Below are 15,842 nucleotides of genomic sequence, written 5' to 3'. Positions count from 1 at the left end.
TTATATTGTACGTTCTATTACGAAAAGAAATGAATACATTTACTTTTTCCGCTTCAATCTACTTCCGAAAGTAACGCGAATTTCTCTACTAAAACAAATATGGCTGATGTCCTCAGCATTTTGCGTCAGTATCACACAAATAAAAAGGAGATTATTGAAAAGGATGGTCAGATTATTTTTGGAGAATTTGCTTGGCCGAAAAATGCAAAAACAAATTATGTTATTTGGGGGTAGGTGTTAGATAAAGATTTAGATCTAGAGTAAATCACTCGATAGAATAGTTATAACTTTTTGTCTAGTCTAGACTCAGACACTGACACACTCTCAATGAGACAGTGAGTTGAGTGAGACAGTCACAATCACAATGACTCTACTGTCACTCTTGAATCTTGAATGACTTCACTGGGACTTCAGTCTTCACTGACTTCACTCGATCACTGATTCAGTGACTGGACTTCAGTGTCACTCAGAAGCTTTCAATCTTGAAAATAATCTAGATCTAAATTCTAAATTCAGTTAGAACCTGGCCTGAGTGTTCATAGTCAGTCTACTCTAACTCTGTAGAGACTGTAGTCACTAGTCTAATCTAAAGTTAAAGTAAAGACTAAAGTTTGACTAAAACTAACTCTCAAACTCAATGATTGATTGGTTTGAATGACAGAGAATGAGACAGAGAGGCAACGTAGGGGTAGTGTAGTCATGTAGATTTAACTTGTTTTAAACTGTGATTTACAGTCACATATAATTATAATATATTATATGATATTATTAAATTTACTTGACTAGACATGGTAGTAAGTAGACTTGGAATGGATAATCTAAAATTTAGATCAACTGATAGATTCTAGATTGTCCTCTGACAAGAAGTAGAATAGAATACTAATACAAGTAAAGCTAAGTTCATGGTGAGATCAAACTCAAGAGGTGTGGGATTATTATTTTTTACTATCCGGTAGTGAAGGAAATGGGTCATATAAGCTTATTTTATGGCTATTTTTAAGTCTGATGGCTCATTAGCTCAAGTGACTATATGAAGTTGTGGAATGTGGGAAAGGTGGCAGTAGATATGGTGTTCTTGCACTGGAGTTAAAAGAAAATGACTTCATAGTGAAAATTAAAGATTAAAACATGTTTTAGATATTTTCTTTGATCTGATCGAGCCTTCCATCAGCCAGATCGAGTACGCTTGGCAATACCCACCCTACACCTCTTTGACCTCATATTTAATTTTAGGATAAGCCTAGTGATAGGCTACATTAACTCAATGAGTGCGGAGCGTCTATCCCATAGACGGTCTGTCTGCCCTAAACGCACGGAACGTCTATCCCATAGACGTTCTTACCCTACCTTTGTTTCGTTGCATTTTTAAATTAAAAATTTTAACTAACAACAGTGGAACTATTTTTAATTTATAAAAGAGTTCTTCATCCTTTGTTTACATAGAAATTAGAAGCTTTTGGCTTTATTTAGACATTTATTTATTACTTTTTTTACAATGTAAAAAAACGTCGCCATGACTACGCTAGTCCAAGACACACCCACAATGTTGACTACTGAAGAAACTTTATAATTATTCTAAAAATTATCACAAATAAATAGTAATAATGAAGAATTTGATCTAGATTAGATTCAGGTAGGTCTAAATTTAGCGTATTTATAATAATGATTATTATTATATCTATATTATTAGTATTTAGATCTAAATCTATTATTGTCAGTAGGCTAGGTGTAGTCTGTAGATCGAGATTGACTAGATCTAAGCTTTTATCTCTAGACTTGGACTCTAGATCTAGATATATCTTTAGATCTAAGCTTCTGGTAAATAAAAAGAAAGGAAATTTTATGGTAGATCTACATCAAATAATCATCCACTGTACTGTGGGCATTTTTTCCCCATTTTCTTTTTTTTTTTAGTATTGTTTATCTGTAAAAATCTACAACATCATGGCTATGCTTGTCCAAGACACACCCACAATGTTTACTACTGAAGAAGCTTTATTATTGTTTTATTTATACTTCTATGAATTGTAATAATGAAGATCTTGATCAAGATTTAGCATAGGATGAAGCAGACTTGGACATTATTAGCATTTAGATTTAGATCTAGATCTAGTATTGCCTTATATGCTTAGGCTTAGGCCTTAGCCTTAGACTAGGGCTAGGTCTTGAATGTAGATCAAGGTTGACTAGATCTATGCTTTTATCTTTACACCTTTGTAGATTCCTATAGATCTAACCCTTAGATAAATGAAAACAACAGAAATGGCAGATCTAAATCCAATATTCATCCACCATGCTGGGCCTTTTCTTGGTATATTTTCTAGCAATTTTTTTTAGTATTGTTTTTTGGTAAAAATCATCACCATCACTATACTGGTTCAAGTTGCACTCCAAAAGGTTTACTACTAAATAAAAGTAAAATATAAAACTATTCTAAATCCATAATTTATCACAAAGGAACAGTAATAATGATCTATTCGATGTCTAAATCTTAGGTAAAATGAATTAGGATTTTTATTGTCCTTCATCTAGTTAGAGATTTAGGCTTTGATCTCTCGCTAGCCTATGTCTTGCACTGGTCTAGTATTAGAATGAAAGATGTTCTATGCAAATAAAAAGAAGACAAATCTAGATCTATATCCCATTGATTCAAATGTACATAATATTTGAGTGCATTTGGTTGATAGATTTAGTGCTGGTATCTATTGTTATTGGTAGTAATGAAAAGCGCAATAATTTTCACTTTTTTTTCTGACTAAAAAACCAGGTAAAAATAATAATATAATCAATGATTCATCATCTTTTATTGACTATTTATCACATTTCTTTTTGAAAATATCACAAAGGAACAGTAATAATGATCTATTTGATGTCTAAATCTTAGGTAAAATGAATTAGGATTTTTATTGTCCTTCATCTAGTTAGAGATTTAGGCTTTGATCTCTCGCTAGCCTATGTCTTGCACTGGTCTAGTATTAGAATGAAAGATGTTCTATGCAAATAAAAAGAAGACAAATCTAGATCTATATCCCATTGATTCAAATGTACATAATATTTGAGTGCATTTGGTTGATAGATTTAGTACTGGTATCTATTGTTATTGGTAGAAATGAAAAGCGCAATAATTTTCACTTTTTTTCTGACTAAAAAACAAGGTAAAAATAATAATATAATCAATGATTCATCATCTTTTATTGACTGTTTTATCACATTTCTTTTTGAAAATGCTGTAAATAGTCTAAATATGCTGTTTCAACAGTAATACAAAGAACAAAATCTAAATTTAGGTCTCAAAAGTTCTAAAGTTGGCATCCATTTTTTTTTCTGAGTGTCATATTATTTAGATTATAATTTGTATCTTATATTTAAATAGAAAGATGTTTACATTTTCACATTCTCCATTCATTTACCTTTACTTTGATACCAAATTTGTTACTATAGCATCATTGGTACTTAAACAATAAATTTTTGTTTTAGCCATGTTTGGAACATTTTCTTATTTTTAAAAAAAAAGTAGCATTTTTTTGAAAACAAAACACAGCAGTCAAAGAGTTAAATCAGATCTAGTTTTATAGACAAAAAGGAGGAGGAATTCAGAGATACCATCAGTTTTTTCATAGGTCAGACTGTTACAGCGCTATAAAAATCCAAACGTGAAAATTGCTGCTAGCAAGCTTAATTTGATTGAACTTCGCACTTCTATCTAAAATTCTAAAGACACATTTCAATATAATATATATATTTAATCAGATCTAGGCTAGATCTACATATTTGTGTCTCATTTAATCTAAATTCTGAATGACAATCTTACTTTACTAAACTCTCCAAAATCAAAATTAATATTATATATCTATCTATTATATAGATATACTATGACTATAGATTTTAGAGATTAGAGATCTCCAGAGATCAGATTTTATATATTATATAGGTAAGGCTTAAGGCAAGAACTTCATCATAGCTACATTATTTTGGCAGACCTAAATACTCTAAAAAAACATATAGATCATTTCAAATGATAAACAAATTTTTGTAAACTCAGTTTAGCTTTAAAGTTGTTAAATAAAATGCAAAGTAATAATAGTATAATAATAGTAATAATTCCTAGTTAAATTCATATATATATATATACAATCCTGCTGAAAATCTTTATGTCTCTTGGTCTGTACTACAATAACAACTTACTATTGATTTTCGCAAGATTATTTTATTTCTTATTACTCTGACATTATTTGACTATTTCTTGAATTTCAGAACGGGTAAAGATGGAATACCTAAAGAATATTATACACTTGACTCGATTCTCTATCTACTGAAAAATGTTCACCTGCAGCATCCTTTGTACGTCAGAGAGGCTGTGGTGAGTTTGAAAAGAAAACAATTTATCTGACATTAAGGAACTCAAAAGTTTTTTTTTATGATACTCCTTTATTTTTGTTTAACATAAGTTGTATGATACTTGTGTTATTGATTCAAAAGATATTAAGATGATATCATTATACATTACACTATAATCGGAAAAGAAAATGTCCTAGATGTGTCTATCTATTCAAATAAATATTAAATGTTAATATATTTATATTATATCGAGACAGTCAGATGTTGGATTTAGAAACATTAGTTGGTTTATTATTATTTATTTTGAGATTCATTCAATTTTTACAAATTACAATAGTAGTGATTACAGTATTGTATCAACATTGTCTTTTAACTATAAATATCACCTCATTAAAATGTTCATCTTATTTATTCTTAAAAAAAAAAAGGCTAGCAATATCAGTGTCGTTCGTCGTCCAGATAGGAAAGACTTGCTTGCATATCTAAATGGAGAAACTAACACAGCCAGTAGTATTGATAAAAGTGCCCCGCTTGAAATCTCACAAAGACCAACACAAAGTAAGTTTGACTAGTAAATGGTAATTCCAAAGTAATTTCTTAGTTTAGAGGCTTTCAGAATATACCTATAAGTGGTTATATTAAAATGTAGTCTTGATATTTCTTTGAAGCATAGATTTAATTATCCATTCAGTTGGTGTTAATCATTGTAAAATTAACCACTTAAGCTAAACTACATTTATTGTACTAAATAAATACATTTGTTTTAAGTCAAACGTGCTGCTGAAGATGTGGCTGGTGAAGCAGATAAAAAGAAACCTAGAATGGAGGTAAAATTATCAAAAAGGCTTTCATCATTTCATTTGTAGGTTCTTGGTGTGGCTAAGTTAATTGTCATTTTATGAGTATCACTTTACAAATAAGACAATATATGACTTATTATTTCAGGCTATTAATTCAACATACAACTAGTTTTTTTTTTTTTAAATGAATTTTTGTATGTAGTAATTTTTTTTCCTTGTGACATGTTGATAGTTGATATACAACCCAAAGAAATAATGAGGGGACGGGTTTTAGTGTTGAAAGGAAAATTGATTGTTGGTTTAATTATAAACTTTAGAAAGTTTTATCAAAATATGGTATTGTAAATTAATGAGTAGAACTTGATATTAAGTAAAGTTATAATAAGATTTATAAATATAATATGATCAATATTAAATTGAAATGATTTATTGTAGCATAGGGCTGTGTCAACCAATTTAGTGTTTACATTAAACAAATGATTTTGCTATAGCTATGGTGCTGAATCAAAGTAAAAGGTTTTTTTTAAACTGTGTTCTGAACAGAACACATAACTCTTGCATTCTTTACCTATTAGATATTTTTTTTTAGTCATAAGGATTGTAATGCTAAGTTTATTTTATAGGACCCACAAGTTTTGCTTGATAAGATGAACTGGATCAGTAAAATTGATGGTGGAAGAGACAATTCTGTGATGCCTGCTGTTGGGTAAGTTTTTTTTTTTAATTGGTAAGGTTTGTTTTATATATGTTTTTAACTTAATGTATGTCAGATGAAAAAATGTATATGTCAAATAAAGGAAGTTTTTTAAAGTGAATTATTACTTATTTATTTAATATTTATATTAGTGACATGATTTTCTCAATCCGTCAACTTCATATTAAATATTAAATAAAATGGTATTTAAGCACAATAAATAATTGAAGGATCTTGAAAATCACATGGCAAGAGAGAGTGCACAGTACTGAGATCCTTGGACGAACTGGCCTTCTTAGCATCATTACAGTCCTCAGACAGCGCCGCCTGCACTGGGTTGGACATGTTCGCCATGTGGAGGACAATTGCATCATTCTTTACAGGCTACTTATACTTGCATCTGGCTCAAGAAAAACTGGTCACCCCCACTTCCATTATGTGGATGTAGTAAAATGGGACCTAAAAACTGTGAACATTGATACTGACCATTGGGAAGACATAGCTCTAGACCGCATTAGTTGGAGAGAGATGTTGACCAAGAAAGCTATGGACAGTGAATAAACAAGCCTCAGCTCTGGAAGATAAGTGTGCCACTGTGACCAAAGCGAATGCCACCTTAACCTGCAATATATGTGGACAGGAGTGTCTCTCTGAAATAGGGCTTCACAGTCATATGAAAAAGTGTTCAAGATGAACCATAGTCTTTCTACAACTAAAAGAGGCCAACACATATTATTCTATTATTTTGAATGGTGGTGTATTGATTAATTACCTTTTTGTCCACACATAAAATGATTATTTATCCTTGTTTGATTGTCTAAGATCATCACTTATTCCTGCTTTTATTTCAAGCCTGTTGAATAAAAGATTTCCTTTAAATCTATTCTCTATTTTCTCAGTACATCTTCCTTACATGAGGCTATGCCACTGGAGAAGATTGCTGCCATCAAGGCCAAAATTTTGGCCATAAAACGAACCAAGATAAAAGGTGATGATGATATTCAGTCTGGTGCTTTGGAGCAGAGAACTTTCGTGGACGCTGAGGTGGATGTGACCAGAGACATTGTCAGTCGTGAGAGGCTGTGGAGAACAAGAACTACTATCTTGCAAAGTGTGGGCAAAGTAAGTAGCTCTATGACATTTAAGCACAAATAGATGTGCTGTGATAATTTCTATTTTATTTTGTCCTGTGTTAATTTCTATTTTAAACACTTTTCAAAGTTTTCAGTTTAATTAGTTATTTGAATTATAAGAACCCACATTGCCTTGTCGCACTAGTAAAACTTCTTCACCTTAGCTATATTAAGTTGAAGTAAACATCATGTTTATAAAGTAATTATATATTTGAAATATAAGAACCCAAATCGCCTTGACGCACTAGTAAATTTCTTCACGTGAGCTATATTAAGTTGAAGTAAACTTCATGTTTATAAAGTAATTATATTTTTGAAACATAAGAACCCACATCACCTTGTCGCTCTAGTAAACTTCTTCGTGTTAGCTATATTAAGTTGAAGTAAACATCATGTTTATAAAGTAATTATATTTTTGAAATTGGATTCTTGTAAACCTTTTTCATTTTCTTTAAATCAATACTTCATTGCTGACATCCATTTATTTAGACTTATTTCAGCTCATTTCTTAGATAAATGTATAAACTTGTATCTCATTTGTATACTAATCTCAGTTTCTGGATATACGGTGTTGTCAGAATTATACAAGTCTTTGACTGATTGTATGAAATCATTTTATGACGTATCATTGTGGTAAACTTATGGACTTCTGATTACATTTTTGTTTTCAGCAATTTGCCAAAAACATATTTAGCATTCTTCAGTCAATCAAAGCTAGAGAAGAGGGCACTCAGCGGTCACAGAACCCATCCCAGAGTATGGTCTCTACATCAGCTGTAAGTCAATTTGTAGTATCTGTAACCTTTTTTATTATGCATCAATGTAGTGAACATTAATATAATCTGAAGAAACAATAAATAACTATTTGTTGATGAAAATTTCATTTTTTTTTTAGTTCTACTTAAGAAATATGAATTATAATTAAACTCAAAACCCATGAAATATCAATAGTGAAATCTAAGCTTTAGAAAATAGTTATTAAATTTGAAAATATCAAAATTTTGTTGATTCTTTCATTAGTTTAATGATTTCTTCGTGCTCTGCTCAATTTTTTTCCTTTAACAAATTTATTGTCATGTTTATTTTTTATCACAACTCATATTTATTTGAAATAAGTTTTATTAATTTCCCTTTCATTAACTTGGTCTTTTTTTTTTTTTTTTTCTTTTTTAATTTGTTGCTAGTTAAACTTTTTTAAGAAAATAATATTCCAGTGAAAAATAAAATTGTGTATTTGATTCTAGCCTCAAGCGAGACCTCAACAGCCAATCACAGGTTATAACAGATACGATCAGGAAAGGTTTAAAGGAAAAGAAGGTATGATTACTTCCATATTATCTTAAGTTATTGAACAAATCTGTACTACACCTTTGTTTTTTCTGATTTACAAAAATTTAATTGTGATCAAGAATAAAGCTAACAAAATAAACTTTTTATTTGTTGCATTGGAAAAATCTTATTTTTGCATGTGTACTTTTGTAACAATAATGTGTTCCTTTTTTTTTTCATACTTTAGAAACTGAGGGTTTCAAAATTGATACTATGGGAACTTTCCACGGCATGGCCTTAAAGTCAGTAACAGAAGGAGCCCAGGCTCGTAAGATGCCCCAACCTGCGCCTCAACCTGTACCCCAACCAGCTCCAGTCATTCAGCCTGTGTCCAGGCCAGTTTCCCAGGCCAGACCACCACCCAATCAAAAGAAAGGTAACATCCATTGCATTCTTCTCAGAACATTGGTTGTAGGTTTTATTTTCAATTACAATATTTTCTTGCTGATTTTGATCTCCTCTTGTCTTAGTTACTGTATTATTTTTGTTAACCGATCCTATTAGAGATGGCTATTTCCTTTATCTTCAAATTTATATCATGTATGATTTTGTCTTTTCAGGCTCAAGGACACCAATTATAATTATTCCGGCAGCTTCTACATCTCTAATTACAATGTTAAATGCTAAAGACATTCTACAAGATTTAAAGTATATTTATTTGTTGTTGTTTTTATGCTTTCATATTTTTGTTTGCATTGTTAGGGGCTTTCATTTCATCTTTATCTTCTACAAAGTCTTTTTTTGTGTGAACCTAGAGGCTCTTGTGTAGTTTCTGTCATAGAAAATTAGCATGATGTTCTATTCATCTGCTTTTTTAGCTACCATAAAAGGTGTCTGTAGGGTTTGTCTATGATAGGATAATTTAAAGCATTATGTATGGGAACAATGTCAACAGTGGTAAGGTTTGCTGAGATTATTTTTTTAAATTAGAATTTCTCTAGTCCCTATATTCAATTAAAACAGTTTGTTTGCCCCTGTTTGGAAGGGATATTTTAAAAAATTTAATGTAGTTTTTAAAGCCCCACTAGTTTATCCATTCTTTTTTCATGATAGTCATTATTTCTATTCTTTCAACAGTACAAATATATTGGTCTCTTGTTTAGACATTCAGATATTAAATAGCTATTTGCTGGGGATGATTTTAATGGTGTATATTTTTGAAATGACAGATTTGTCAGCACAGAGGATAAGAAAGCACAAGGTGCTAAGAGAGACAACGAGGTGTTGATTCATAGAAGAAAAGATGGAGGCCTGACAGTGCCCTACAGAATCATTGATAACCCTCTCAAGCTGACACCAGACGATTGGTAGGTTGTCAACATATTTAGAATTCTTTTGAGTTAATTTGATTCTGTTATATCAACAAAAGACTTTGGACCACTATTTTTAAAGAAAAAAGTCACGACTTTTCTCTCTAAATACAGTTTATGTTCTTTTTTAAGAAGTGTTCTTTACTGTTCTACTACTGTGTTATAAAATCTTGTTTTTCACACCTTAATAATAAATAATAATTGAAATGTCTTCGGTTCTCAAGACTATGGATTAGTGCAGTGTTTCACATGGCTTTGCAAACCCAGTTGAAACCTGCATATTTTTCCACATCTGATGCAGACAAAGCCGTTGTCCGGTGTGGATCTATTTAAGTTCTCTTTTTCTACATCTTTCCTCCACAGGGCTTTCATCTGGGCCTCAAATGTGTGTTCTGCAGCCTTTGTGAGATCTCTCTGTCTCTTTCAGAGACCATCTGCTTGATTCTAGCCACTTAGTAAACAATCTCTTTATATTGATTTGATTTCGAGTGTCATAAATCTGGCTTATTTCAAAATGTTATCTTTATTCCCATTGTTGTGTTGTATCAACACATTTATTGTTATTTTTAAATCAGCTAATTAAGACCTTAACATCATCTGACCTATAGTCCACATGGTCTGAGGGAAATTTCACTTACTAGTTTGAAAATGTAGTCTTATCAGCCTGGAGATTATGGTAGACTTCAAGTTCATTGTTGAGACTAAGGTTAAAATATTTTTGAACCATTTTCTGATAGTAGCAATTCAAAGCTTTTTTTTTTTTCTGCATCTTATGGTGGAAGTTCAGCTAAAAAGACTACCTATTCATCTGCGCTTTCTTTCTTATGGGATTATTCAAGCTATGATTAAACAATTTTACTTAGTTTTAGAAACTGTCAGGAGACATTTGAAATTTGCTACAAACTTTTAGCTTTTCATTTGTGATGCATACCATTAGTTTTACAAATCTCAAATCAATCTCATTTTATTATCCTTCAGGGACAGAGTAGTGGCTGTATTTGTACAAGGTCCTGCTTGGCAATTTAAAAGTTGGCCATGGAATGGAAACCCTGTGGATATTTTTGCAAAAAGTTGGTTTATTTAAAAAATAATATAATATAAATGCTTAATTACCCTTATAAAACCGTGCTACTTTGCCAGCTTTCAAAAATGAATTGATTTGCCCATTTAATGTTTTTATTTTTTATATCCGAATTTTTTAAACATTAGTTGTTGACTTTAAATGTTCTATTTAGTTAAAGCTTTCCACCTGAAATGGACTGAGCTACCCACAGATAACAATGTCCAGAAGTGGTCGGTGAACATTATGAACTTAGACAGGCATCGCAGACATTTAGATAGAGCAACACTTCAGAGATTTTGGGAAGTACTTGATAAGTAAGTCTTTTCGTTTTAGCAGACAATATTTCTACTTTAGTTTAGTAATTAGGCACAGTTTATTGCTATCAGTTTTTAATTTAAACCAAAATTTTCTTTAAAATGTTAGTACTTGAATTAAGAGGTTTCAGCGTTGCAGAGTTTCTGTGTTTTTAATTGATATTTCATAAAAGATTTTCTATGAAATTGAATGTTCTAATTGGCGAGATAAAAGCAACCTAGATGTGAAAATCAATTTGACATACCCAACAGAACATTAGTATTGTAAATCTAGTTGAAGCAACTCAATGAAAAGGATTCAGACAGGGTGAAGATGTTACTTTACTGTAGTAGTAGTAGGATAAGGGGAGGATAAAACAAAACACACAATACTCGTCACATCTTGGCTCTTTACAGTTATCTGTTGTTGGAATAGGTCTCATTTTAGTCTATGACTTGCCTACTCTGCGGTTACAATGCAAAACCCAGAATGTTTATCACATACTGCTACACTGCAGTTTTGCAACTAAGTCTTTATCTCCCTCAGATTGGCATCCCAAAACTTTCTCTACCACATAACGTTTAATAGCAACCTTCATATGAGAATTACTTTTACAGTGCAGGATGATAAAACATCTCTTTCTCTCTTTTTGGACAGAATCCCTTTATCACGTGGGCAGAAATAGCTCTCTTAAGCTTTTATTATAATATGTTAACAGCACTGTTCTGAACACTGCTCACCTTTGGCATGATGATAGTGGTGGTGCACATAGCAGAGTTACAAAAGCATTTTGAAAAATCCTTTTTTTTTTTCTTTAATGTTTCAAATACCGAAAATGGGCAATTAATTAATCTATATGCATGTTCCAAAGCTGCATCGGTAGTAAGCTGAATAATTTTACAGCGATGTATATGATTTTTAAAGGTACACTAGAATATATTATCTTTGATAAACATTAAGTTATTTATTCACCATGTTGTCTACTCCACAGATATATGGTCCAGAATAAGCCTCATCTGCGCTACTAAGACTGAAGATTAAAAGCTTATTTTTTTGCAACATATATCAATCTACCTGTACTAACTTCTCGGTCACCCATTTCTTCTTGTTCATTGTTTTTCTTTCCTAGAGATTCCATCGAGCAGATCATTGTTTGCTCAAATTGTGTTTAATAAGTTGTATGACCATTAGCGTTTTTGGTCATGCTTTAGAATTGTACAAGCCAAAGTTGCTGGTGGATATTCTAGCTGTACCTGACATTCAGCTAAGGGCAGCTTTTATTGTTATGACAGAAAAGTTATCAGTAATAAAATTTGGTTGTATATTTAGCAATTACACTGGCTTTTTAGCTATTACATAGGGGCTTTGGCTGACCACTCCAATTACAGAGCTAGCAAAAAGTTTTGTTCTAGTCCCTTGTTAAACTTGTCTCTTGACTACACACAACTCAGTCCAGATCTGTTACACAAGTTATAGTTCAACACATTTACAGTAAGATGCCTCCCCCCTCCCTATAGATCTACAGATCTAGACTGGCTAAGTTATTCATATTTTCCTTAAATTGTCATGGTAAAAAGAGTCAAGGCTGATGTTAAAATGAGAATGCTTTTCATTGTACAAACCTAATTGTCCAGGCTTTGAATCTTGGTGAAATTTCATTTGATTATAGAGGTTTCTGTTGAACTTTAGCATTTTGTTTAAAATGTCCCATGAGCTACACAAATAGTTCTGTAGGAATCAAGCCCAAGAGGAGGAGGTGGTGGAACTTGTGGACATATTGACATTTGCAAATCTAAAGTACATATTTTGTGTAATCTTCAAACATTTAGAATTGTCCATTTTTTTTTTATTGAATAGTTTGGCAAAAAAAAAGTGTGTGTGTAGAGACCTATAATATTTTTTTAGAACTTTTTATACTGTTATCATTGATCAATGCAGAGTTGTCCAGTTTTTAACCCTTAAAGTGCTGAGCTGTTTTACTATGAGTGCATAAAAAATGGAATTACAATTCTGATGTTTACACACGCGTTTAAAGGGTTAACAACGCAGTTAGAACTTTTGTAAATCATTCAGTTCAGTGTAACCATATAAGTAAAGACTTTTTAAAAAACTTTGTATACCTGGTATCTCAGCAGTGGTTACCTTGAACTTCCCTCATTTACAGTTAGTTAAACAGCCCCCCCCCCCCCCCCTTTATGTCTCCAGCCTGTCTTAAACCTCCACGTCTTTTCTCATGATTTTTTATAAACACTCTCATTCTCATTTGCATTGACTATCTGGCCCTCTAGTGGGTTTAGAGCCTTCATGTACATAAATAGTATGAATAAAGTAAAGAGTGAAGCATTAGCAACACTTGTAAAATATTCCTAAATGGTAATGGCCCAAAAAAGATTCATTTAACCAAAAAAAAAATCCCAATTGTTGTATTTCCTAAGGTAGAAAAAAGTGGTTGTCAGTACGAAATAAAATTGTCATTCAATTGAATGTACAGATGTCAATTGCAGGCTTTCACTTAAACCTTCATTGAAAACTGTCCCAGTCAATTGGCAGTGGAGAACTTAGAAGGTTACTTTGACATAGAAATATTACAATTGAGAATTTTGTTTACACTGGATTATTTTAACAGGAACATTATTTTAATATATAGCGTAGTTACATAACATGATTCAACTATTTTTGTATTAACATTTTTAAAGTATGTTTTCATTGAAAATATCATTTTGTGGCTAGGATGTTATTCCTTCATAACATAGCATTGAGTTGTCTATTGTCAGTCCATTCATGTATATTTTGTATATGACCAACCCTGTATGTATTGTATATAACTTATTTGAATTTTGACATGCATAAAAAAAAAATCATTTAGACTCTTATTAGCTTTTGTTTACCTCAGTATCAAAAAGTATGGCCTATGCATTCACACAAACATAGACATGTCTCACTGGTGTGTTGCTTCAGACTATTTTCTCTTTCCCCCATATAAAGCAGTAACTCATCAACTTTGATTAGGATTTGAATCATTTCCTTTCTTAAATCATTGCCTGGGTTTCATTGGTGGCTGACATGATACACACCTTGATTTTTTTTTTTTTTTCATTTGTTGATATTGTTTTGTCATCCATTATTTGATTCATCAGATCATTAAAACCTATCAAACTAGACATCCTGTTTATAGTTACTTTTATTCTATTGAAGTGCCTAGTTATATACAATAACAGTTAAGACTTAACAATATGAATAAAATACATAAATGAATCAGTTCTTGGGTACCGGTATATATATTTTACTTTTTTTAGACCAATGTTTCCCAAATTTATTATTGGATAAATAAATATATATATATTTCTTATTCTTTTATGACTTAATTCCTAAGTAAATGCAGAAATGTAAAATTGATTTTGTTTTCTCTTCTTGATAACAGAAAAAAAAAATCTAAAACACCATCATAATGTACTAATCCAACCCAAATTTAAAACAAAGATCAACCATTAAATGATATGAATTTGAAAAGTATCACAAAATTTTAAAATAAGCTATTTTTCTTCAGTTTCTTTCAACACCTTTGTGCAAACTATTGTGATTTTATTTTCTTTAAATTTAAACAGAAAAAAATCCAAACTAAAAGGAAAGTGTACTATTCAATTCTTAGAATGTGTGTAGTGTTTCCTTAAAGAACAAATTTGGGAAACTTGTTTTAGTTTGTTTTGCAGTCTAAGCCTTGGAAAATATTATTTTAATACACCTTGCATACAGAGTGTTGGCTCTACTTGGTCATTGGGTATAATGGAGTCATGTCTGCAGTGAGACATTATAAAGAATACAGAACTATAAGGGTGGGAGATGTGTAAGAGGTATATTCTGTTTAGTTGTAGTTTCCCTGTAATGGAATAACAACTACTAGAATACCAATAACACGGCTTTACTCGACAAGACTGCAGTAGACAGTGAACAAGCACAAACACATCTCACCCGACATTACTTAACTACTATAAACAGACACACTCTGGACATGACCATTAGACACGCTGGACACACGCAGAAAATAAACAACTCAGTTACACTACACTGACCTTGCAGTCTATAGGGCAGATGATGATCACATACTTTTCCCCAACTAATGTCAGGTACCCACTAGAGCTGGGTGGATTCAGGCATCCTAAAGATCCCGAAATAAAAAATGCCAGCCTTCACTTGGACTCAAACAAGAGACCCCCAGTTTGGAAGCCAAATGCTTTACCACTCAGCCATAGCGCCTCCTGTATTCTGTTTAGCTTCAAATTTAAAAGTTTTAAGTCCTTTTCTAAGTTGCTTTCTGCAGGGGAGGAAGTTATTGTCTACTTTATTCGTCATGTTCATTTCTGTTTGGCCTGTCCTACCTAATTCTCAGTGCTCTTTGTATAGTTTGGCGGATTTGGCTGGTAGCTGTCTGTATGGAAAATTAATTGCACATGACAATATCTATTATTATATCTTTTAAAACTTCACTGTGATTATAAATGAAACTAATTAAAATGCTATAAGTTTACTTAAAACGAGAAAGCATTATAGCCTACAAAGTAAACCCTGTTCAACTCAAACACAAATTTTGCTATATGAAAAAAATGTATTTGTTTGATTGTTTACTAAGTTTCAAAGTCTGTGTTAGTGTAAAACTTAATGGCTAAAAAAATACTTTGTTACTCATTATTTAATTATTATTTAACAAAGCTTCTATCAACTCACTCTGTCTGGTACAATGTTTGTACATTTCTCCCACACTTAATCTCAGATCAAGTTGAAATCATATATTGTTCCTAACAGAACATGAATCAATCAAAAAATTAATTATTGGTTATTAATTATTTTGTTTTGCATTGAAAAAGGGAAAGAAATGCTTCCTAT

The 15,842-nt window shown here is 31.5% G+C and overlaps 1 protein-coding gene and 1 long non-coding RNA gene across 2 annotated transcripts; both read left to right on the top strand.

Moving 5' to 3' along the window:
* The first annotated feature begins 69 nt into the window (after positions 1-69).
* On the top strand, positions 70-14,122 carry LOC106061823 (parafibromin-like). The gene is made up of 14 exons (XM_013220037.2): positions 70-230; positions 4,255-4,360; positions 4,767-4,896; positions 5,107-5,165; positions 5,762-5,844; positions 6,732-6,954; positions 7,637-7,741; positions 8,210-8,282; positions 8,482-8,670; positions 8,855-8,942; positions 9,464-9,601; positions 10,583-10,674; positions 10,840-10,981; positions 11,953-14,122. Exons 1-14 carry the CDS (start codon positions 100-102, stop codon positions 11,987-11,989), a joined length of 1,596 nt encoding a protein of 531 aa, XP_013075491.2. The 5' UTR covers positions 70-99; the 3' UTR covers positions 11,990-14,122.
* Positions 1,263-3,482, top strand: LOC129928193 (uncharacterized). The gene is made up of 2 exons (XR_008779779.1): positions 1,263-2,767; positions 3,156-3,482. It is a non-coding gene; the product is annotated as an uncharacterized LOC129928193 (long non-coding RNA).
* Positions 14,123-15,842: the final 1,720 nt, after the last annotated feature.

The sequence above is a fragment of the Biomphalaria glabrata genome, chromosome 9 (genome assembly GCF_947242115.1).
Source record: "Biomphalaria glabrata chromosome 9, xgBioGlab47.1, whole genome shotgun sequence".
Classification (NCBI taxonomy): Eukaryota; Metazoa; Mollusca; class Gastropoda; family Planorbidae; genus Biomphalaria; species Biomphalaria glabrata.
The sequence above is the reverse complement of the archived record's forward strand: the minus strand, read 5'-3'. Positions and strand labels throughout refer to the sequence as shown.

What these genes read in the sequence shown, in the direction of transcription:
- LOC106061823 (XM_013220037.2), top strand. Translation starts at nt 100, where the DNA reads ATGGCTGATGTCCTCAGCATTTTGCGTCAGTATCACACAAATAAAAAG. An exon ending in GTATGGTCTCTACATCAGCT is followed by an intron (nt 7,742 to 8,209) that starts GTAAGTCAATTT and finishes ATTTGATTCTAG; the next exon opens with CCTCAAGCGAGACCTCAACA. An exon ending in GACATTCTACAAGATTTAAA is followed by an intron (nt 8,943 to 9,463) that starts GTATATTTATTT and finishes TTGAAATGACAG; the next exon opens with ATTTGTCAGCACAGAGGATA.